General features: G+C 47.6%; 1 protein-coding gene across 1 annotated transcript in view; it reads right to left on the bottom strand.

Annotated features, from left to right (window-relative positions):
• The window catches only part of LOC119457083 (beta-alanine transporter), a 33870-nt gene extending 19903 nt beyond the window's left edge, over nucleotides 1–13967 (bottom strand). Inside the window, exons 1-4 of the mRNA XM_049669203.1 lie at nucleotides 13581–13967; nucleotides 10465–10568; nucleotides 8898–9052; nucleotides 7847–8018 (exon numbers count right to left, since the gene is read on the bottom strand). Coding sequence (XP_049525160.1) covers nucleotides 7847–8018; nucleotides 8898–9052; nucleotides 10465–10568; nucleotides 13581–13967 — 818 coding nt within the window. The remainder of the gene's footprint in view (nucleotides 1–7846; nucleotides 8019–8897; nucleotides 9053–10464; nucleotides 10569–13580) is intronic.
• Between the last annotated feature and the right edge of the window lie 10496 nt (nucleotides 13968–24463).

Genomic DNA, 24463 nt, shown 5'->3' with positions numbered 1-24463 from the left:
GAAAATGGCGTTTCCTTCTTCAAGAGTTCCGTGAGCGGACGGGCAACGTCGGCGAAGTTCCTGACAAAACGTCGAAAATAGGAGCACAAGCCGACAAAGCTCCGGACGTCTTTAGTGGAACGTGGTATAGGGAAGTCTTTGACAACACGAGTTTTTTCTGGGTCAGGTTGCACGCCTTCAGCACTCACAAGGTGGCCAAGCACAGTGATTTCGCGGCGGCCAAAACGGCATTTGGAAGAGTTCAGCTGAAGGCCTGCTCGCCTGAAAACTTCAAGAACTGCCGACAATTGGCTAAGGTGACTGTCAAATGTCGGTGAGAACACGATGACATCGTCAAGGTAACACAGGCAAGTTGACCATTTGTATTCATGAAGGAGGGAGTCCATCATCCTTTCAAATGTGGCTGGGGCATTACACAGTCCAAAGGGCCTTACCTTAAACTGGTAAAGTCCATCCGGCGTAACAAATGCGGTCTTTTCACGGTCTTGATCATCGACGGAGATCTATCTGCTAGTAGCCTGACCTCAGGTCGATAGAAGAGAAGTAGACAGAGCCGTGTAGACAGTCGAGAGCGTCATCGATCCGCGGCAAAGGGTAGACGTCCTTGCGCGTTAGCTTGTTTAAGTGGCGTTAGTCGACGCAGAAGCGCCAGCTGCCATCTTTCTTCTTTACTAGGACGACCGGTGATGCCCATGGACTGCATGAAGGTTCAATGACGTCCTTGGTGAGCATCTTGTCGACTTCACGCTGTATCACTTCTCGCTCGGCATGGGACACGCGATAGGGACGTCGTCTGATTGGGCTGGCGTCCCCAGTATTGATTTTATGAGTGACCACAGGACGGTCATTGAAGTCAAAGATGTCGCGGTAGGACTTCAATATGCGCCGCATATCGGCTGTATGTGCAGGAAGGAGGTCAGACGCAATCATCTTGTCAATATCACCGTCGACGAGAATGTGTGAGAAAGAGGAAGGGGCAGAGGATAAACAAGCGTCGGTGACGAATGCAGAAACGGCACACTCATCGATAGAAGCAATGTGGCCTAGAGTCATGCCGCTTGGGATGAGTTGCGCGCACCAGCTAAAGTTCAGTATGGGTAGCGACGTGTGATTATCTGCAACTCTAATAAGCGTGTGAGGAAGAGCGACGTTTTTGGCGAATACGACGTCAACGATCGGGGTCAAGATGTAATCGCCGTCGGGAATGGGCGAACGAGACCGCAAGTTCACATACATAATGGCTTGAGGAGGTAGCCTAACGTAATCCACTGAGCACAAGCGCGGTTGGCGTGTAGTAGTAGCGTCATGGTAGCACGGTAGGTCTAGCTGAAGCAAGCCGGTTCCACAGTCAATAAGGGCAGAATGGGCAGACAGAAAATCCATACCGAGAATGAGGTCATGGCAGCATTTCTCGATCACGGCAAGGAGTACGCTTGTGGATCGGTCAGCAACTCTTATTCGGGCGGAGCACATCCCTAGCACGGGAAACGTTCCGCCATCGGCGACACGAATGAGCGGTACTGTGGGTGGTGTTAGGACCTTCTTAAGGCGGCGACGAAGCTCCGAATTCATCACTGATATCTGAGCCCCAGTGTCCACTAGAGCGACAACATGTGCGTCATCCAGTTTAACGTCTATCAGGTTTTGTCTGGTCTGCAGTGTGGTCAGAGGATTTGGCAGGCGGGTGGTCGATGCAGCATCACCTCTGGGAGCTGCATCGTCTAGTTTTCCCGAGAGAGTCGTTCAATCGGCGACGTAGGGCGGCGAAATTGGGGCGAGCGAGATGATTGGCGACGCGACAACGGCGAACGGAACTGGTGACCACGTGGGGATGGCGAACGACGATACGACATGGGGGGAGCGTCTTCAGCGGTGGTTTGGGGATGCTCGTGGTAGGGCTGAAATCGGCCGTGATCCATGTCGGGGCGACGGTTGTTTCCATAGGGAGCCTGATACCAATACCACCGGCTGTTACAATGGCGGGCCACGTGTCCAATACGACGGCAGTTAAAGCAAATGGGACGGTCATCAGCAGTCCTCCACTCGGCTGGGTTGCGGTTACGGAAAGGCGGCCTTTGACCTTGGGCGTGCGAAAGTGAGGGACGGCGGTCGATCGGCTGCGAAGGAGCTGCGGCGCACACAGAGTCCAGGCCAGCATTGGAGAGCTCCTGATGAACGATAGCTTGGACTAGTGGCACCATCTGGGAGCTATGATCACAAGTACGGCCACACGTAGAAGCAGGAGACGCAGCGTCAAGTTCACGTCGGATGATCTTTTTCACGTGTTCCACGGTGAGCGGCGCCGACGGCTCAGGTACGTCTTCGCAGGACCACGTTGCTGGCGTGTTCGGAAGTCGAGCGAAATTATTGGCAATGCGTCGACTTTTGGTGGCCTCAAAGCGCTTGCACTCTTGGATGATGGCATCGATGGTGTCGCAGTCTTTGCAGATCAGCAGGTTGAAGGCATCATCTGATATGCCCTTTAACACGTGGCCTACTTTCTCAGACTCCGTGATGCCGTCGTCGGCTTTGTGGCAAAGGGCAAGCACGTCCTGTATATAAGTCAGGTATGACTCTGTCGCTGTCTGTGCACGAGATGCCAGCTCCTTCTTTGCTGCTGCCTTTCTACCTGCGGACTTGCCGAACAGGGAACGCATCTTTTCCTTGCATGCATCCCAGCTCCCAATTTCCTCTTCATTATTCTGAAACCACACCTTCGTGGTTCCCTTGAGATAGAATAATATGTTTGCCAACATGATCGTCTCATCCCAGTGATTATTCTTACTTGCACGCTCGTACAGGGGTAGCCAGTCCTCGATGTCGACGTTGTCAGTCCCGCAGAATGTGCCTGGGTCCTTTAGCTGAGCCAGGACGACCGTTGTCGTTGCAGCTGCCTCGGTGGGCGCAGACACTTCTTCCGCCATCGTGGATAAAGCCAAGCGTCGGCCGCTGCGGAGCTCCGTTGTACCGTGTGGGTACCCAGCACTTCCACCAAAATGCCACGGGGATGAGAGTAGCAAAAGGGATAGGAAAATTATATTTACACGATATATACAGAGAGAGAGAGACGGCTGGCAAGATGGCAGAACAACAACACGAGCGCTGCCCAGATCGTCGTCTTCACTGTCTTTTTGGCGCATTCTTCCATGCTCGGCATAGCGCGTAACAATATTTACAGTAAATATAGGAGCGGACCCAACATACTACCTTGGAAGACGCCACTAAATATTTTGAGCGATGCTGAATTAAAGTGGCTAATATCGACTTATTGCAACCGAGAACGCAAATGTGATTAAAAGAGATTTAAATCGTGTGCACGAATACCATGTTTCAGTTTTAGTTAGTAGTATTAGAAGGCTGTGGGTTTTTTTTTTTTTCAATATGCAAGTAAGGCGCAATATCAGGCAGCGGGAGTGAACCGTGAGATATATTTATTTAAAGAAAGGCAGATAGGTCGGCCTGAGCTATAACTGGCTACTAGTATTAGAATTGTCGTTTATATTTACAGTAAATAGGAGCGGACCCAAGATACTACCTTGGAAGACGCCACTAAATATTTTGAGCGCTTCTGAATTAAAGTGGTTAATATCGACTTATTGCAACCGAGAACGCAAATGTGATTAAAAGAGATTTAAATTGTGTCCACGAATACCATGTTTCAGTTTTAGTTAGTAGTCTTAAAAGACTGTGGTTTTTTTTAATATGCAATTAAGGCGCTTCCATTTGTGTTTTGGTTTGCTTGCGAGACGCTGGCTGAAGAGATTGTTGGATCACCATTCGGTAGGTTACACGGCGACTTGTACCATGAAAGCACGTCAGCCTCCTTGTATGATTTTAATGAAGATGGCAAAAAGTTTGTGTTTTTTTTTTTTTGATGAGTCATAAAAGGCCAGGGCCATCCATGACTTACGAGATTTCTTGAGAAGTATACAGTAACCATGGGGAAACATGCCTGATAAATGGACAAGAAAAGACCAAGAAACTTCGTATAAGCACTATCAGCTGAGTTAACGCGACAGACTCCAGTTCACAGTGCTAATTCCACTTTTAAATAATAATACTTTTAAATAAGCCAAGCTTATTTTAGAAAACAAGTTGTTGCTTAGTTATCATGACATTTTCCTTATTACTAGCGTGCTTCTCTGCGCGCAATACTATAGGTAAGTGGTCGCTTACGTCAACAGCAATACGACACGTAAACGGTATATTGGGGTTGTAGAAAATGATGTCTAATACTGATGACGCTATTTTGTGGCACTTCCACCAATACTGATATTTAAAACGCCAGCTATGTACGACGCATCACCTCCGAAGTTAAAATTAAAAAAAAAGTACATGAGGTGATCAACGAATGGTTCGCAGTGGTCAAAGGAGATCGACAAGTGCCCTTGTGGGGGGCGATAAATGACAAAGAATATCAGGCAGCGGGAGTGAACCGTGAGACATATTTATCTACATTAAGGCAGAGAGGTCAGCCTGAGCTATAACTTGCTCTGGCCTGCTACTCTACACTGGGGAAAAGGAATGGGGAGAAAAAATTCACCAGCCCTTCCCCTGTCGAGAAAATGGGGGTAAACGAAGCTTGTCGTGTATGTATCTGACCTTAGTCAGGGTAATGTAAGGTTCACGACATGTCACGGAAATAAAACATAAACGCTTATTAAATGTATGCATCGAGGGAAGTAAACGTACAACGCAATGGAAGGAAAAGTTGCACGAAAGGGAAACAGAGGTAGAAGGAAAAGGAACGAAAAGTGCCACGAAAGGGAACGAAAAGTATTAGGAAAGGGAAGGGAAAGTAGTGCGTCAAGTACACACACGACAACCTTCGCTTACCCCCATTTCCTCGAGAGGGGCAGGGCTGGTAATTTTCTTTCTCTCTCTCTCTTTCTGTTTCTCTCTCTTCTTTCTGTCTATCTCTTTCTCTGTTTCTCTGTCTCTCTCTTTCTCTTTCTTTCTTGTCCCTGGTATGTGCCATTGAGCTTGGTCCCTTTCTGCACTACTGCTGAGCACGAGGTCACGGGATCGAATCCCGGCCACGGCGGCCGCATTTCGTTGGGGGTGAAATGCGAAAACACCCGTGAACTTAGATTTAGGTGCACGTTAAAGAACCCCAGCTGGTCCACATTTCCGGAGTCTCCCACTACGGCGTGCCTCATAATTAGATCGTGGTTTTGGCACGTAAAACCCCATAATGAATTAACCTTTCTGCACTACCACCAGGATCGGCCCACTTTTCAGCGTGACACCACCACCATCACGGCCGACACTTGTGAGCCTATAAAGCTTCGCTTAAAAATACAGCGCTGGAAAAAGAAACACAAGGAACAAAGGGCGAACTTCAGTTGGCGCTTACGGCTCAAACTCTGCACTGCAGACGTCACCAATGCGGTACCTTCGTAGCAAACACACATTCTTTAAACGGACATGCTGTCAATAAAGGAACCATGCTTATTCGCAAATATTTTCCCAGATAGCTAATCTCTATGTGGCTTAGTATCAATCTCAGCCTTCGAGAATGCACAGAGTAGCCCAATTGTATTTAATAACCTCGCCGTTGCTTTTTGCAGTTTTATTCGCAAGACGTCTATAGCTACTAGAGGCCTTAAATACTTGCAGATGCATACGAAGAAGGTTCCCGGTTGGCTGAGAATTGGTTGGACTGAATTTGGGGGAAACAAAGGACTCCTGCCTTAGGTAATGGACAAATGTTACTGGAGGGCATTTGAGCAGGTTCTTGTTCAGCTATGAACTTATTACGCTGATAACGATGGTTATGATTACAAATGACGATTTGCTAACCACAACCGGTATCGAAAGCACGAAGTTCTCTTAAGCCATGTATTTTCTGTGTGCAAAATACACTGTAGCTGTTCACAGCATGTTTATTAAATGTATGCATCGAGGGAAGTAAACGTACAACGCAACGGAAGGAAAAGTTGCTCGAAAGGGAAACAGAGGTACTAGAAGGAAAAGGAACGAAAAGTACCACGAAAGGGAACGAAAAGTAGTAGGTGGCAAACGAAGTAGCAGGTCAAGTACACACACGACAACCTTCGCTTACCCCCGTTTTCTCGACAGGGGAAGGGCTAGTGATTTTCTTTCTTTCTCTTTCTTTATCTCGCTATTTTTATCTTTCTTTTTTGTACCTGGTATTTGCCATTGAGCTTGGACCCTTTCTGCACTATCACCAGGATCGGCCCACTTTTCAGCGTGACAGCAACACCACCACTGCCGCCGAAACTTGTGAGCCTATAAAGCTTCGCTTAAAAACGTCTAATTAATGGTGATGATGATATGAGGAGGAGGTGCCTATATACAAGTTCACAACGCTGTGGCATATCTAAAGCCGTGCCTCCAGACCAGTGGCTTGCAGAAAGGCTATATCGGCACTTGTTATTAGGGCTGCGCTGTTTGCATTAGTCCAAGGACCTAAAGGAAACTCGTCTGATAGCGGCCGCTTATCGACGTTTGCAATGGAATATACCAGTTTATGACGTTCTTGCGCGTACGCGGGACAAACGCAAAATATGTGATCAACTGTTTCTAGTACCTGACAGCATTCACAATTTGGGCCAGTGTCACTGTAACCTACCAGATGTCTATAACGCTTGGTGAATGCGACACCAAGGCGAATCCTGTGCACCATGCTTGTTTGGCTTCTTTTGAGCTTGAGAGACATACGGGGAATTTCATTGCTGGGTCCCATTCATGCACTCGCTTGTCACGTCGATCTGGTTGGGTCCAGTGCTCCAACATACAGTTGCGTATTACGCAACAAACTAGGGCGTTTGTGTTTGTTCGTGAGAAGGGAGTACGAACTTGAGAAGCATTATTTAAAGTAGTTTTCGCTTAAGCGTCTGCCTGTTCGTTCCTTATCACGCCACAGTGGGATGGTATCCACTGAAAGGTGATATTAGGGCCATTTATATATTTGCATGGTGGAGATGCTCTGTAATTTCTAAAGCCATTGAATAATACGGGCCCCGTCTGAGGAGGCTCCTCGGAGAGAAATCGAAGTGCCTCCCAGATAGCAACAAGTTCTGCGGCAGTTGATGTTGACCTATGGTCTAGTTTAAACCGCCATGCGAAGATCATATGTGGGATGACGAAGCCTGCAGCGGAATCTTATGGTGTCACAGAGCCATCGGTATACACGTGCACAGTATGTCCGTACTCTGCATAAATGTGAAACAGGAAGAAAAAATGTCTTTTAATGTGATGCTGGAGATTAAATGTGAAACAGGGTAAGTTGCTTGAGGCCAATTGATGCAACGGATGACTTTTTAACAGAGAAGCTCTTTAAGCCAGTCGTAATTTGTGGTGCGTAGCCGTGGCTACCACTGGGGAGCCGATTCATGCTCTTTTGACCATATGTTCTGGCTGTGCCAAGCCATAGAAAACTCTATACTTGCCATAAAGGAACAGTGGGAGGAGTTCCTAAGAAGCGACCACCACCCCATCCAACTCCAGGCAGTCCAGAGAGCCCACGACATCGGGACGGGATTTCGCCTCCCGGTGCCATCGTGGGCAGAGCCACCGACTTGACCTGAGGGAGCCTTCGGCTCCCCCTGGCCTGTTTCTCAGGACCAATGAAAGTTATTGACACCGTCATCGAAGTGTTCGCGTAAACTGTCCAGGAAAATCATCAGTTGGTAGTTCTTATTGAAGTCTGGCTGCATGTTTAAATGAATAATTTGCAGCAATTTACCATCAGCCTTATGACAATAAGTGTTTCATTTATTAAGAAGTTGCCTAAGGAGTGCCGGTGGGGCGTCTATGTTCAACCAGCTTAATCTCACTGAAATCCGCGGCACCATCTACTTATTTTAGAAAAGCCATGTCTTACAGGGTAACGACGGTTCCACCGAGGCAAGGCAACAGGATGACGGCGTTGAGGAGGCGCCAGTGGGCGAGAGCATAGGCCACCCATGGAATTGTGGCGCCCAGAAGAGGGTAGGCGAATCCGAACACACCTGCCATGAGCATGCGCTTCTTCGCGGGCATGTACTCCAGCGCTGTACATGCGAGAGGTCCATGGTTAGAAGAGAAAGAGGAAGAAAAGAAAGGCAAGGAGGTTATACCAGGTTGCACCTGGCTTGCTACCCTGCACTGAGGGAGGGGAAAGCGGGCAGAAACGAAAGTAGAAAAGGGAGAAGGAAAGGAACAAGTTATGAGCGTGCGCACACAGGGGTGCTCAAACCAAGGCGCGACCCAGCAATCCTTCACCATATCAACCGGCCGCTCCCGAACAGAGTAATCGTTAAAGTTATACGAGTCGAGGACCCTATCAATGGTACAACCTTGATAGGGTCCCATCATACATGATGGGAAGATTTCTTTATGCAATTTACGGTGAGTCTCTTCGCCATAAACACGCGAGCAGAAATTTGGGAAGTCGTTGCTGAGGTTGCGAACAACAACAGGTTCCAAGACAACTAAACTTTCCAGCCGTACAGGACTGCATTGGCGCTTTCTAGCAAAGTCCTCCTCCTCTATAGGCAGTTCCGCGTGGCGGCGCTGCACATGAAGAATACGGGACATCGTCCTCACGTGGTGATACCACTTTAAAGCAGGGAACATCTTTCCTTAGTGTGACAGTATGAGGCCTAACAGTGGAGGTTACTTCTGAAAAACTGTTTCCTCAACGTAAGAATAAGGCTTATTATACCACAGAAAATGAAGGCTACACTGAACTTAAATTTTGGCGTGAAATTTAAGTAATAGCACCTTTGTGAATTCAGAAACATTATGGTAAGCTTGCTCATTTGGGTTCTTTCGGCGCGCTGAATGGATTTCGAGACCAGTATCCTTACACAGGATAAGGATGGGACGCGGCCTCTTGACTAAAAACGCATCGCGTTTTGATCGCAAGTGTTGTTGCGCCTGGTGCTCACCTAGCACAAATGGGATGGTACAAATGGAGAGCATCACACCTCCCTCGATGACGCGTGTGGCCAAGAAGACGTAGATGTCTTTACAGAAGTAGCTGGTGGCAGCTCCCACACCCGCTAACATGTACACTGCCACCATGACGGGGACCCGTCCCACCCTGCAAGACAAGTAGAAGGATCGATTAAAAAAATGCTTGGGAAGTCTACGCTCGGCATGAGTGAAGGACAACGGCGACATTTTTGCTAGCCGATGACGCTCAGCTGTTGAGCTTTAAACACTTGGGGGAATGGTGGCCCTTAAAGCTACGTGCCGTTACTCGCCACTTGCTAGACGTATCATGTTCCAGCTGTTACCTTCTAGCTTTTGAAGCGTTTATGTGCTCTCCACTAATATGGACTCGTCCAGCGGTGGAGCAATTCAGGCCGGCCTCCTCTATGCTATACAGCCAGCCGCAGTAGTTGGGATTCAGCGCACGCAAAACGAGCGTTTGTTTCTACGTTCCCGTTTGTCCTGCGCCGCAGCCCAAAGAACGTTGAACCATCTAGCGCACCAAATCGTGCTAAGCCAGACACACTCACCGATTTCATAATAATGCATGCCACATGAAAGCGTTCACAGTTTATACTCAATACAAACTTCACGTCAAATACATAACACTTCGTGTCCTATGGCGAGTGTACCTCCCTCGCATTTCCTATTATGAGAAAAAAAAAAAAAGAAACAGCTCGCATTTTTGGTTAGCATGTTGCACCTACAATGTCCACTCAAAAGTTCTGCGCGCGTTGCCTTTCTTTTTCTCTCCCTCGCCCTCTGCGGTGCCTTAGCGGCGATGGTGTTGCGCTGCTAGGCACGAGGTTGCGGGATAAAATCGCGGCTGCGGCGGCCGCATTTCGATGGGGGCGAAATGCAAAGACGCCCGTGTTTCGTGCAGTGGGGGCACGTAATAGTGGGCACGTGCCTCATAATCAAAACGTGGTTTTGGCAAGTAATAGCCCATAATTCAATTCAATTTCTCTCCCTCGATCCTTTTACCACTCCTCAACTTTATTAACCTGCGTAAGACGATTTCATACATGATGTGTATTTCTGCATATCATTGTGAGCGTTGAGATTTCGTGCGTCACTTCAAAGCAGCACTCAGCGCTACTACTCGGCCTTGAAGATTGAGGCAAATGAATATTTCCACGTTTACAAACAGCGTGTTACCGACAAATTACTAAAAAGGATGAAACCCATTTTGCAAATTGCTGGAGTAGCAGAGACGCAGAACAGGGAAAGAAAATGAACAGAGGAGACCTGTGACGCATGATTATCACTGTGCTGCCACAATCGACCAGCTTTAGACCCTGTGACATGAAGGATAAGTTTACTGCTGCATCACGGAATAAAAAAAAATAAAGAAAAAGAAACTGATGAAAATGACGGATATATCTTTAAGCAAATACATGTTAGGCTCTGCCTCTAAAAAGAAGTACAAGATTCTTGTTGACGAGCCTTCATAGACGTGCATCATAGTTCGCCACTATGAATGAGATTAAGCCTGAAGAACGTAAGATAAGCGCAACTTACTTGTCGCTGATGGCACCAAAGAAAACGACGCCAATCGCCATGGAGCCGAAGAAGACTGTATGGGAGACGTACGCTTTCCAACTCTGGCCGCATACCCAATCCAGCTAGAAGAACAAAAGGCATGGTTTGTTTCGTGACATTTGTTTGTGGATTGTCATTCTCAAAATTCCGAGGAATAACGTTGTCAAGAATGTAAGACAAGGTACGAGCAACTTTAGTGATAGAATCGTGTGGCAATACATCATGCATACTACCGCATGTCATATAGCAAGGCGTGGCATATACATATGCCTAAATATATACGGAAATTTTAGCTCAGATATACAACGACGCTGATACCGGATTTTCTACGACATGGGGCACTTAACGCTATCGTGTTAAAAGCTGAGCAAGACAGAGGTTGACTGGGAGTGATTAGCAGGGATGTAACAAGAGATGCCTCACAGTGGTGAAACAGTAGTGGTGGTGGGCGCTGGTGACAGTGTGGTGGGCGCTGATGAAACACTTGCCGAAACGTTCCGAAATGTTGGCTCCAGCCCCAAACATCATTTGTTCGAACACCGTTGATTAAGAGAACTGCCACCTTGTCTTCGCATTTGTTTGAGTTGCGGAAACCTCAAGTATAAAACGAAAAACAGAGACGAGGAAACCAAGAAGTTTCCACTGCATATTGTTATTCTTTTTCTTGCTTAGTTAAGCGTAAAAAAATACATTTCCACTCTGGTACTGCTTAAGTTGCGCGATATATTATTACGCGGAAAGCATGGTGCGTCTGACTGCTATCTCAATTTGTCGAAGCGGACACAATTACAGGAAGCATAAAAAATGGATCATACGCAGGCTCAGTTTGGCCACGGTTTCAGCAACTCACGGTACGCATTTCTGATTCCGTGCGTCCCCACGTGGAATACTTCCACGAGTAGCTTTTTAGGTTAACCTATCAGGACAACAATCCTCAAGTTGCAGTGCGCTGCAAAATTTCGCAGCGAAGGTGTTAAGGGGCGTTCCGGGATGAGATGGCCGGTGTGTGACGGCGTGGTCGATATCAAATGTAAATGCAACGCAGCACGTGCCCGAGGCCTGGATTCGCTTTGAAAGTGAGGATCATTGAATACAAAATTAAATTCACCTTGCGTGTATCTCACTCCAATAGTCAACTTGGATGTGCCGTTGCGCTTCTAAGCACGAGGTCAAGGGATCAAATCGTGGCCGTGGCCGCATTTCGATGGAAGCAAAACGAAAAAAAAATATATAGAAACCATTTATCGTGTATTGGGTGCACGTTAAAGAATCCCCTGGGGTCAAAATTAATGTGCAGTCCCGCAATACGGCGGGCATCAAATCAGATCGTGGTTGTGGCACGTGAAACCTCGGAATATTTAACTGAACTTACACGCACGGTGTTTTTAACCAGTAATCCGTACTTTTTGTATATCATGTTCCCTTTTACCGGCTCCATTTTGGAAGACAGCCAAGAACTTGTACGGCTCCTTTGTGCGGTTTTATTTTCAGTCAGTAATCCATAATATATGTTTTTTTCGCATCGCATTTTACTCATGCATTCCACGTTGGAGGTCAGCTAGGAGTTCGTATGCGGCTGCGGCGTTGGAACTGACGGCGTTGTCCAGCAACGTCGCCTGCGTAGGAGCCCCGAAGCCGCCGTATGTGACAAGAGCATTGGTGACACAGCTTCACTGTCTTTGGTGTTTATGTTGCTGACATTGGCATGCATCTGCGAAGACAATTTGTTCAGTGGCGAATGTTCAACGTCTCGTAACGAATACAAGTTGATAGGTTATGTGCCAGTTACCTGCGTTCTACCCTTCCACACTATATATATTTCTCTATTTATTAAAGCAACGCCTTCATTATATGCGTTGTGTTCTGGCAAAAAAATAAATAAAAATAAAATAAAAGCAGTCACTGAATGTCATGTATGTATAGTAATGCATGCTGTTCCGGTCACATTGTGCAGCTTTCTGTCAGTAACCGTTCTTCACCGGTTTTCCACTGTTATAATGTTATCATTTGACGCAAGATGCACCTACTGAATCCGAAATTGTCGTGAATATCGTCGCCTATTAGATAACGAAAGAGCCTTGTTTAACCAACGGGGGTTACACTCAATTGCATCTACAACGAACGCCTTTACAACGAAATGAGCGGTATAATGAATGAATAATTCTGTCCCAGTTTTATTGTGGGCTCTGCGGTGCGTGACCTTTACAACGAAGTGATCTGTATAACGAAGGATTTCAGGGGCCCCAAGCACTTCGCGTTAAAGGCGTTCGACTGTATACTACAAGTGTCCAACTAATGGACTGTCGATTTCAGCCGCCGCTGATTGGCTGCAGCTGTACGATAGAGAACGAGACAGGCGGAGGGCACCTGTCTCCTTCTCGCCCCAGCCTAGCCAATCAGCACTAGAGCAGCGGCCGAAATGGACATCCCACTATAAGTGGACACTTGACAGAATACCCCGCCAGATTATGCGCGCGATGTAACATTCTCGAAAATGGGCGAGCATGAGCGATTATGGTGAAATGCACGATGAGTCAAGTATAAATGGCGGACGCGCTAGACCCGTGAGTTCAGACTTGACGATTGACCGACAATTGTGCTCACCGCTATCGTGATTTGATTTTTGCTCGCCTTTCTAGGCACAGGTTCGCCAAATAACGAGCACGCAGTAAAAAGGTACATTCCTAACTCACACTGATGACAGTGTTTGTTTCTTCACCATCATCACAGTGTGACTTTAAGTCCATATTCATCCTATAATTTGTTTATTTCTACAAGTTGTTTATTCTTGCAAAAATGTGTACTAGGAGTTACCTTTAAAATTTTATTGTATGAATTTCGTTTAGAAGGGACGGTGGGCGCGAGTGTGGTACCTCTATTACACCGCGTGTTTAATATTAGCATCTCTATTACGCACGTGTTTGCGCGTGTGAGCGCACACAAACACACACGCACGCGCACACGCACACGTGCTCACGCACACACGCACGTACGCACACAAGGGTTTCACCTTGAAACCACTGAAATCGCGTTTTCATTTGTGGACCACCCATGTTTTGAGCATGCGCACGCGAAAATTAAGCTCACTGTCATGCCTCGGAGACAATGGTGGGGTAGATGACGGAGTGGTCGTAGTGCCAGCCGGTTCGGCAGGGCACAACCGGCAGCAGGCCTCTGGAGCTCTCGTTCAGCGGTCGCCCTGTTGTCAGGGCTGTCACATTGATGTCGTACATGGTGCACATACTCCAGCTACCGTCCTGCTCACGAGGGACTCCCAGTTCTCGCGCCTCTGCACGCGTCAAGTTCAGCGCCGCCTCGAGCTCCTGCTGGCGGCACCAGTGCGGCGGCACGAGCAGGGTGAACACGTGCACGGCCATCGAGATCGCGTGCATCGGAACCATGAACAGCGCCAAGTAAGCGATGAGAAGCCACTGGAACACGCCGAACTCTCCCGTCAGCTGCAGGGCCTCTTCGAACTGCATCGCCTATGATTCCTGCATACCGCGATGATAAAATAATGTTGAGTGAGCTTGTCGCACGGACCTTGCCTAAATTACTGCTTTAAGGTAATGTCATGTAGTAATGTTGAATTCCATGGCGTCATACGTGATGGTCCGTAGTAAACGCTGTCGCAATGACAGTTTGGCAATGCAAGAAACTCAGCTATGTCCTCTACATAGTAAAATAAACTGGGGCATATAGCGCAATCCAGTAACCTGAGTTAGCTTACCGAAAAGGACGCGCATTAACTACACGAGTTATAATGTGCTATTAGCTTATTCGCTTCACATAGATTACAATACGTACGTTGGTGCTGCATTTTTTTTTATCTTATGGTTAGCAGCACAACGTGTTAGCCATTTATTCAATTTCGATCGCGTGAGTGGTTGCCTTGTTAGCACATTTTTAATTTTCGTTTCTGATGCATTACACTAATATATGGAGAGCTTGCCATCCCCTAAGAAATTCATTTTACATTTTAACAGCCGGTGCTTGCGAGATGTAGTGGCCCATAAAACCGGATTATTTGTCCTACAAGGAGGCGACTTTATGAATGGCCGCCTATAGGCGTCTTTAGCAAACCCACCGCTCGGGCGTTCTGGCTGGTGACTACCAGTAGCGCACCCAGGATTTCTGCCGGGGGGGTTGACAGTTTGCCAATACCATCTAAACAGCAATAATTTCGATTTCTTCACTGGAAATTGTCAAAAGATGCGCTTTTTGCGAGTGTGCAGATGATTGCGCGTCTTACATCTTAGTTGCAGTACTCAAATCTCAAATGCGTAAGGAAAGAAAAGGGGTTAAACAAAAGGGGGGGTTAAGTCGGCCTCAGGGAGGGGGGGGGGGGGGGGGGTACAACCCCCCCGCCCCCCGTCGGTGCGCCACTGGTGACTACAATATTTAGGGCTGGATTCCTCGTAGATGCGGTAGCGTGCTCAGAGAGGCCAAATGCAGCAAAACAACCCTTTCGCCGGTACTTTAATTAAGTGGTGAACCCTGGTGGTCAGTTCTAATTCGGAGCCCTGTGCTAGGACATCATTCCATAACGTAATAACTTTGAGAAGCAGAACCACACCCATCATTACCATTGTTATTATTAGTATTACGTTGATTAAAGCCCTCACCGATGTAGCCTGCGCGCTGTGTGTAAAAGCTGACGGAATGTTCCGCTCACGAATTTTGTTAAAATGTGCTCGTGCGCGCAGCAGTTGCGCCTTTCCTGGAACCATTAAGAATGTCTCCTGGCAATGCGTGACAAAGCAGCCACTCCACAAAACGGTTATCCGTCACTGGCGACAAATTCTAGAATGAAATGCCTTAACAGTATAACAGGTTCGGCGTCCATGGGGCGACATCGACTACGCTTTCTTTTACAGCGAAAGCTGTATATGGCTAGGCGAAACGAAAAACCGTTCGTCCCATGTTTCGCTAAACGTATCCATTGGCTGCGCCGTCGGTTACGTCGTTCTCTGTCGCATCCAAGCGCGCGCGCCATTGGCAGCGCCGTTAGTGACGTAGTTCTCTGCGTCGTACCTGCTCTGCCCGCAACGCCTCCTCCTCGGCTCGCCGTTGTCGCATGCGTTCGATATTTCGAGTTACCTCGGCGTCGTGGTTAGCAGCATCCGCCCGCCATTGGCGCTTGCGTTCCACTAGAAACACAAACATGTAACCAATAATTGAGAAACGCTTCAATGCAGCGTCCGGATTAACCCACTGCTAAACACCGGGGCCGCACGTTTCAGCTTCGCTGGTTAACCATCTGTACGGAGTGCTTGGGCGGTGTTTTTTTTTTTTTTCGTGATAGAATGCACTTTTCATATACCGCACTTTTCAAGAAGGTTGGTAAGCCGCCAGTAATTTAATTACAGTAATTGCGCGTTTGAATTTCAAGTGGCACCAAGCGACCCTTTGGATCGGACCGGCGACTGTAGCGACATTATTATAGGTTTTCACTATTTCAATATCAACGCCATCATTTTTACCTTGCTTAAACGTACGTTTTTATTTATTTATTTATTTATTTATTTATTTATTTATTTATTATCCTATGTATAGCGAGATAATTTACGTGAATCATGCCATTTTGCAAGCCGTTAAAGCAGGCTTCGTAGTGTTTTGTTGACTTGTACACCTCTAATCAACACACACACAAATGCTTGAACTATCCTCCTAATTCATACATACATACAGTTCTATATTTGATCAAATATTTATTTTAACACGAAAGTGTTTTATGCCGGGGTCCACCAAGACTTCACTGACGTATTTCCGTCACGGAAATACGTCAGCTTACAATGTACACGAACATAATACAAAGAAAGAAACCAGAAGAAAAAGTTCCACAAACATGCAAAATTTGGAAATCGAACCCACGACCTCTCGGTCCGCGACGATAGATCGCCGAGCGTTTAACCCATTGCGCCACAAACGCATTTGCAGAGAGCTACACAGACGCGCCTTATATATCTAACACTCCTCCGTGTACCCGCGCTCTTGCGCGGGGCGGTGCCGCCGCCTACGAGCAGAAAAGAGAAGTACTGCATTATGACACTAACGCGCACCGACAGTGAACGCTTCGGTGGTCTCAGCACTACGACGCCTCGATGCCAGCATTCGAAGGGACGCTGGCATCAAGAAGCACTACCAACGCCACCTAGGTGGCGTTCACCGTACTCAGCACAGCGGAGCGTGGCCTCCGCAATTAGCTCTGAAAATGTTTCTGAAGTTGATCGCGGAGGCTGCAATTACGACGCGCTGTACGCGCTGATTTGACTCGGTGACGATTCAGTTACGTGCTTTGTCTTGCGCGTTGTATTAGTGTGTCAGTTACGTGCTTCGTCTTTCGCGTTGTGCTAGCGTGTGCAGCGTAGTGCAGCTTCCATATGCACGACGGTTGCTCATGGTCATCGACGTTGGTAGTCGTGATGGAGGAGACGTGCCACCAGGCGTCAGCGTGGGTGCATCAACGCCTAAGGGCGCTTTAGCCACAAAACACCAATAGACATTATATATCAATGTGCAATAAACATTACACTACTTCTGTGAAGACACGTTTCACTTTCGTGTTCTATACCGATTCCTATATAAGAGGGATCAACCACATTTTTTTTCTTTATATATTTTATCAGTGGTTCCCTCATTCACCTTACACTTCTTAAGCTTCTTGTCTTGCAACGTATCCCCTCATTTTCATCATAATTTAGGTTGTTCCGATCTGATTTTCAGTCCTCTGACATCGATCGCTTCAACCGTTCCTGCAACAAAGGGGGCGCTGTCGTACGTTCTGCGGAGCGGTGAGGTGTTCGTGCCACCGTCAGTCCGCTACAGTGCAATTGCGCGATTAACTTTTACCCATGATCCGGAAAGCATACTAGGTTAGAATCTAGCACAGTTATTTTAAAATATGCATATTGTTCATTACCCGCATGCTTCTTAAAACCTTATATTTTGTGAAATTAAAAAGGTGTGGTAGCAACGTTGAAAGCCTTAAACAGACATCCAATGCTCATAGTAATGAATAGGCTTTTAAGAAGAATATCTGCGGTTAATTCTTGTCTGGATGACTGCACAGACTATTCTCGCTGCGACAAAGTAATCTTTTACAATGTCGCCGAGAGTTCAAGTGAGACGTGTACATGCAATACGAACTGAGGAAAAGATTCAGTCACTTTTGCATCGTTCTTGGATTCTCAAGTTTCCCGAGAAAGCTATACTTCATGGGCGCGTTCCCTTCGTCTCTAACAAATACCGTCCAACACTTGTTAAACAGTCATTCTGGAAGCAAACGGCGCCAAACAGGGGACACACAACAAGGGCGCACAGGGCGATGCTCTGTGTTCTGTGCTTGCTCCCAAAGCACGTACAAATTAGCTCACCTACTCGCGTTATTGAGTCGTTCCTTGAGTAGTTCTAATTCGAGAACAAAGTTTTGCTTCAAAATTACAACTGAAAGGCCGCAATTTCGCAAAGCTGTGCCTTTCAGTTTCAACCAGTTGCTTCAACTAATCGGCCAGTGCACACTACAGCAAACGTTGCATAAATAATTAGTGTTACGTATATACTGCGTCCAAACTCATGGCGTGTGTGAAGTCGAGTCGCTAATTTCGTTCGCTTCCGGTAATGCGATATCCCCTGCTGTTTTACAGCTTTCTCGCGGAACCCAGAAGCAGATAGCAGCCGCTAAGGGTAAAACTCAACGAATAATCTTTTCTTTTTACTAACATAATAAAAATTAGCGTAGCTCGCACTGGAGGCGCAATACTAAAGAGACAGCGGAGCTGATGGGCACCTAGCTAGTCCTGGCTTTTGGGCTAGACTAAGCACTACCAAGTCAACCCCAGCATTTTCCGGAACGCATTGATTATTTGTCGATTATCGATTAGCTATTGATTGGCTATCGATTGGCTATCGCAAGGTATTGGCCACGTATTTGGGCTAGGCTTAGCACTACCAAGACATCCTCAGCATTTTCCGGAATTTTCCGAATTGGCTATTGATTGGCTATCGATTGGTTATCGAGGACTGACTAAGCTTAAGTAGTCCCAACCATGATTATCTAGACTTACCCAGGCTCAGCTTCGCTAGTTCACAGGGGTATGTGCCATTGCGCTTGGACCCTTTCTGCACTACCGCCAGGATCGGCCCACATTTTTGGATTCAGCAGACACATTACGCCCGGCTTAAACAGCTCCGCTGTTAAAAAGCATTCTCAGTAAACGTGAAGCCTTGACATCCATAATCCAGGCGTGTCTTGCAGATGCACTTTTACTGAAATCTGGCTGCCAAGTTCAAGTTGACCATTACGAGCTGTTTACATACTATAGAAGATATAGCATTTATCGTCACGATCTGCGAGAGAGCATGGACGGGCGGGGATTTAAGCTCGCTGGTATTAACGCACGTACCACGTTCCTGGGCCACCAGTGTTGGATTTCATTGTGCTCACAGTGGTTAAATTAACAAAGATGCCTTTTAATAGCGAATATGTTTAAGCCGGCCGTTATTTCGTTAGTCGTCCACAAAAAATGTGGGCCGATCCTGGCGGTAGTGCAGAAAGGGTCCAAGCGCAATGGCACATACCATTGTGAACTAGTGAAGCTGAGTCTGGCTAAGTCTAGATAAGCATGGTTGGTACTACTTAAGCTTAGGCAGTCATCGATAGCCAATCGATAGCAAATCAATAGCTAATCAATAATCGATCAATAATATAAATTCCGGGAAATGCTGGGAATGACTTGGTAGTGCTTAGCCTATAGCCCAAATACGTGGCCAATACCTTGTTATAGCCAATCGATAATCGATCAATGAGTAATAAATTTAAAAAAAACGCTGGGGATGACTTGATAGTGCTTAGCCTAGCCCAAAAACGTGGCCAATACCTTGCGATATTCAAACGATAGCCAATCAATAGCTAATCGATAATCGATCAATAATCAATAAAATTCGGAAAATGCTGGGGATGACTTGGTAGTGTTAGCCTAGCCCAAAAGCCAGGACTCGCTAGGTGCCCATCATCTCTTTAGCATTGCGCCTCCAGTGCAAGCTAGGCTAATTTTTTTCTTTTTTTTTTTCTTGAAGCCAGCCGCCTAATGCCGCGACCCCATGAAGTGCGATAAAATGTTGGGCATTCGGAACAAGCTGATCGTAAGGTCTCGAAGGATGCAGTTTTTTTTTAAGTGATTTCAACTTTACTTTTAACAGCGAAGCTGTTTAAGCCAGCGTTAATTTGTGGTTTGTATCAAGAAATAACAGAAATTACTCGTTCTTGCGAAGGGGGGATTCGAGCTCGCGTACCCACGGTCCCAAGGCGAGCATTGTAACCACTAGGCTATACAGCCACGCTTGCAGAGCATGCATTTATGCGAACTATATGATTGCGTGCGAGCGTCGTCGTCTTCGCCCACAGCTGGCGCGTTCACACGCTCGTGCTCTGCGAGGTGAAGAAGAGGTTTTGCGCGCTATGAGAGCTAGAGAGAGAGACGCATTCACGGAGAGAGTCTGCTGGAACGCGTTGTCGGCATTGCAACGCGGTTGAACGCGCTGTCGGCTTGGAACGCGGTGTCGGTGTTCCAAGCTGCGCTATGCAACGCGCAGTGACGGCCGTGAGTCCGAGACGCGCGAAAAGAAATTATCATCATCATGAGTAATAAGATGAATGAATGAATAAAGCCTTTATTTTAAGGAAGGGGACGGCTCTAGGCCGCTGTTGGGGATTAGGTGGGAAAGGAATGTGGTTTCCCGGATTGTTGGCTGAGGCACATCTTCATCTCAGTCTTTGATCTCCCGCTTTATGCAGAATCAGGTGCATGTTCACTTCCGCCGCTCTCGCACGGGCTGGTCGACCCCTTCTACACTACTCGAAACAAGCCACTTTGTCTGCCATATGTCGCAATGGCTTTCTGTGTTTCAGGGTTAGTCTGTATTTCAATTCCTAGTGTTCTAATATCTCCGTGCAGTAAATGTTGAATGTTGGATCTCCCTTGTGAAAAAGCTGCACAGTTCCAAATGAGGTGTTGCAAGTCTGCTCTGCATGACTCCTGACAATGTGTGCATCGGGTATAAGTGTCCGCAGTCGTAGCTTGTCTGGTTTGGTGCCATTTCTCAAGTATGTGTGGTGTGTATGCAGCATTGGCCATAACCTTGTTCAAAAAAACCTCTTCCGTGCGAGTAAGGCCGCCGTTGTCAAACACATGTACTGGTGTAGCTTCTAATAGTCTCCGTTTACTATCTGCTTTTATTTTAGTGCGAATGTAATGCATCAGTGCTCTGCTAGGAGAGCCTTCGGCCAATATCTTTAGGTATGGATTTTGGTCAGCGGGGTTTGGCGAGGAAATGGAGTGTGGGGAGCTGTACGTGTAATCAAGCCCACCCGCTTGCGCGGCAACTGCGTGAGCGGCTGCGTTTCCCCCATCCGTGCCGGTGTGCCCCGGTGTCCATATGATTTCAACATTTGTCCCGTTGTCCTGTATTCTCTTTAGCATTTTTCTGGTGTCGTTGGCCACAGCATCATCTGTCGTAGGCACCGTTAATTCGGCCACCGCTTCGTACGAGTCAGTTAGGATCCGATAATTATTTCGCACATTCTGCTCTACAATGTCTCCCATGTCAATGGGAATGGTGTTGACCGCTCCCCATATAGCTAAGAGTTCTGCGTGCAAGGTTGCACCCCCGGGAAGCTGACATGTGTGATAGCCATTGTGTTGGGGTGCAGATGTGCTAACCCAGGCCATGCTTGCCATGTCGTTTTTGATTGCAGCGTCCGTGTAGATGTCAATGGTGTGCTGCGGCGTTCTTAGTTCTAATCTCTTTTCAAATATTTGTCTAGCTTCCACGTTTCGTCTGGCGATAGGGCGTTGTTGCCTCCGTATGCCCAGTGGTGCTTCCCATGGTGGCGTTATGGTCGCTTCCGCGGGCTCTGGCTTCGCATGGACTTGTTTATCCCATGCGATGATCTGTTTTCCCTGAGTCGTGTTTTCCAACCGGGATCGCATTCGAATTCGTGCTTCATTGATTATGTCCCGTATGGGTGGAATCGCTACCAGCTTGAGCAGGTCCTCGTTCCTCGTGTGCTTCGGTAGCCCAGTGATAGTACGGAGGGTGGCCCTGTGTAACTTTTCGATGTCGCTGAGGTCTCGTTCAGAGAATTCGTACACGGGTGCCCCGTAAAGAATCCTTCCAACCGCGACTGCTTTTGCAAGCGTTTGGCACGCTTTCTGACGCGCTCCACCATACTTGCTCGATATTCGTCTAACCATGTGCAATAGCGGTCTCCATTTTTGCTTTAGTGTGCGAATCCATAGCTGGGGGCTGTTGCAGCTAGCAATCTGTGCTCCGAGGATCCTAATTTGTCCATTGGTCGACGTAATATCGCTTTTGCCTATGTGTAAAGTGATCTGCTTGTTTACATTGGTCGCTTTCTTTCCGTCTACGCTGATCAGTTCCGTCTTCTCCGGCGAGAGTTGCAGTCCGAGGTTATCTAAAGTGTTGCTAAGGCTCAGGATCGCTGCTTGCAGTTCAGTTTGCATGCTCTGCATGTCGGAATAATCCGCCGCTTCCGTCCATATTGTTATATCATCGGCGTAAATAGTGAAACGGGCCGAAGTGTCTCGCTCAAGACTTTCTGCTACCCGTGTCATGGCCAGATTGAATAGCATAGGTCCGAGGATGGAGCCCTGGGGCACACCCCTATCCAAGTAGTAGGTCCTCGGACTCCATCCCGGTGCCTTGCCATGGAGCTGGATTGGTCTGCTTTGGAGGAAGCTACGGATCCAATTGTATGTTCTTTGGCTAGGGTATCTGGTTGCTAATTCCTGTAAGATGACCTCTTGTTTCACGTTATCGAATGCTTTACGCATATCGACTGCAAGAATATAGTCAGGCATCTGTTTGCGAGACTTGCGGTTGATCACTCTGCGGAGCAACCAGAGGCAGTCATGTGTGCCCATGTTCGGCCGAAAACCTGCCTGCGCAGGATGCAAACCCGGTTGTACATACTCCATGTAGTGCTGCATTCTCGTGTTTAGCATTCTTTCGATCAATTTGCAGATAGTTGACGTTAGAGCTATGGGGCGTAGATTAGCTGGTTTCGTGTGGTCTTTGCCCGGCTTCGGTATAGGGTAGATGAGGGAAAGCTTTAGTGAATGTGGCACTAGTCCGGATTCCCAGGATTCATTGACAATTGTTAAGAGCCGTTCTTGAGCTTCATTGCTGAGGTTTCGAAGTTCTTGCCAAGTCACTCCATCGTGCCCGGGAGCTGACTTCGTTTTACCGTGTGCAAGGGCCGCTACGAGTTCACTCAGCGTAAAGGGCGTGTCTAGCTCCTCTTTCGCGTTGTCTATCGTGGCAGAAGGCAGCGGTTCCGGAGGCGCTTCGGCAGCATGTGGGAAGAAAGTGTGGATGACGCGCTCCTCCAGCACGGCAGGCTCTTCTCGCAAAAAGAGTTCCGCGAGAGGAGGCGCGCCTTTCTTTCTCCCAAGAAGGCTCCTTAAAATCTGCCATAGCCTTTTTAGACCGGGCTCCCGGCCAAGCTTCGCGCACGTATTGTGCCACGTGTCTGCTTCGAGTTGTTGTTGGTATTCCTTGATGAGTCGGTATTGATGCTTAAGGCGCATTAGATCTTTGTGACGCTTTCCTTTATACCGGTATTGCTGTGTGAGGCGGTTGACCTTCCGCCATAGATTTGCAAGGTGCATATCCATGTGACTTGTAGTGTCATCGCATGGGATAGTTTCTCTGGCCTCCGGCCGTGCCTCCGCTATCATAGCGCTGAATTGTTCAAAGTCCGCAAAAGAGTCCCCGGTGGCCATTCGAAATTTTTTCCAGTCAAAAAACACCGTTTCTCTCCTTTCTCGGATCTTTTTGCGATTGAGCGTGATGATTATTGGTAAATGGTCGCTTCCCCATGTCGTCGATTCTACGTCCCATTGCCTTATGAGCCCTGGAGTGGCTAGTGTCAGATCGGGCGTTGTGTCCTGTTGTCGCGCGTGTAGCCCTATGCGGGTTGGTGTTTCTGGTGTGTTGCATATATCCAGAGCTGACATTTCTATTGCATCATGCAGTATGCGTCCTCTCGAGTCAGCTTTGGCGTAGCCCCATGTTTGATGCTTGGCGTTAAAGTCTCCCCCCACTAGAATGGGAAGGCCTCCAGCTTGTGCCTGCACCTTACCGAGCCATTGGTAGGAGTCATTCCGGTGCTTGCCCGTTAGGGGTCTGTAGTACGCGGAAACTGCAACCATTGGCCGGTGCCCGCGTGGACATAGCTTTACTGCCACAATTTCTCTGAAATCATTACACAAATCTGGTATTTGCAGTTCGGTTGCGGTGCAATCATGTCTAACTAAAAGGGCAGCTTGGCCTTGCGCTTGTTGGTTTCTATTGCCCTGGTGTAGTATTGTAGCCTGCTGAAAGGTTCGGTAACCTTGAATAGTGCACGGTCCCCTTGTCTCCTGTAGAAGCACGACAAGGGGTTTGAATTTTTTAATTTGCTGTCTTAGTGTGGATCCATTCTGCGTAAAACTTCGACAGTTCCATTGGATGCATATAGGCCTTGCCGTCATCTTTCATCTGCTGGCTTACGCCTTTTAGATTCATCATGTTGCTTCTGAATATTTCTCTGAATTTCCGTGAATATCGCTTTCATCTGAGTTTGTATTGCATTCGTGACTGTCTGAAATTCCTCTCGTAGGTTCTTTTCGAGGCGCTGGGTCTCAGTGTGTCTTTCCTGCCTTAGGATGCTCAGCATCTGCGCATACGCCGAGTCTTGGGCTGTGAGTGGTTTTGACACTGATGGTGCCTGGTTCTGCTGAGTCTGTGCGGGTCCTACATATTGCGGCTTTCTAGAGTTTGCCGTGATTTTTCGACTAATTGATCGCCCGACCCGACTGTTAGAACGCGTGCGTTTTTCTCGGTCTGCCGGCGTCTCCGATTCACGTTGCCGTGGCGTTGGAGGTGGTGGCGTATCTCGTTGCTCTGGTGGTAG

Source organism: Dermacentor silvarum, chromosome 6 (assembly GCF_013339745.2).
Source record: "Dermacentor silvarum isolate Dsil-2018 chromosome 6, BIME_Dsil_1.4, whole genome shotgun sequence".
Classification (NCBI taxonomy): Eukaryota; Metazoa; Arthropoda; class Arachnida; order Ixodida; family Ixodidae; genus Dermacentor; species Dermacentor silvarum.
Note: the sequence above shows the minus strand (reverse complement) of the source record. Positions and strands in the feature narration are given on the sequence as shown.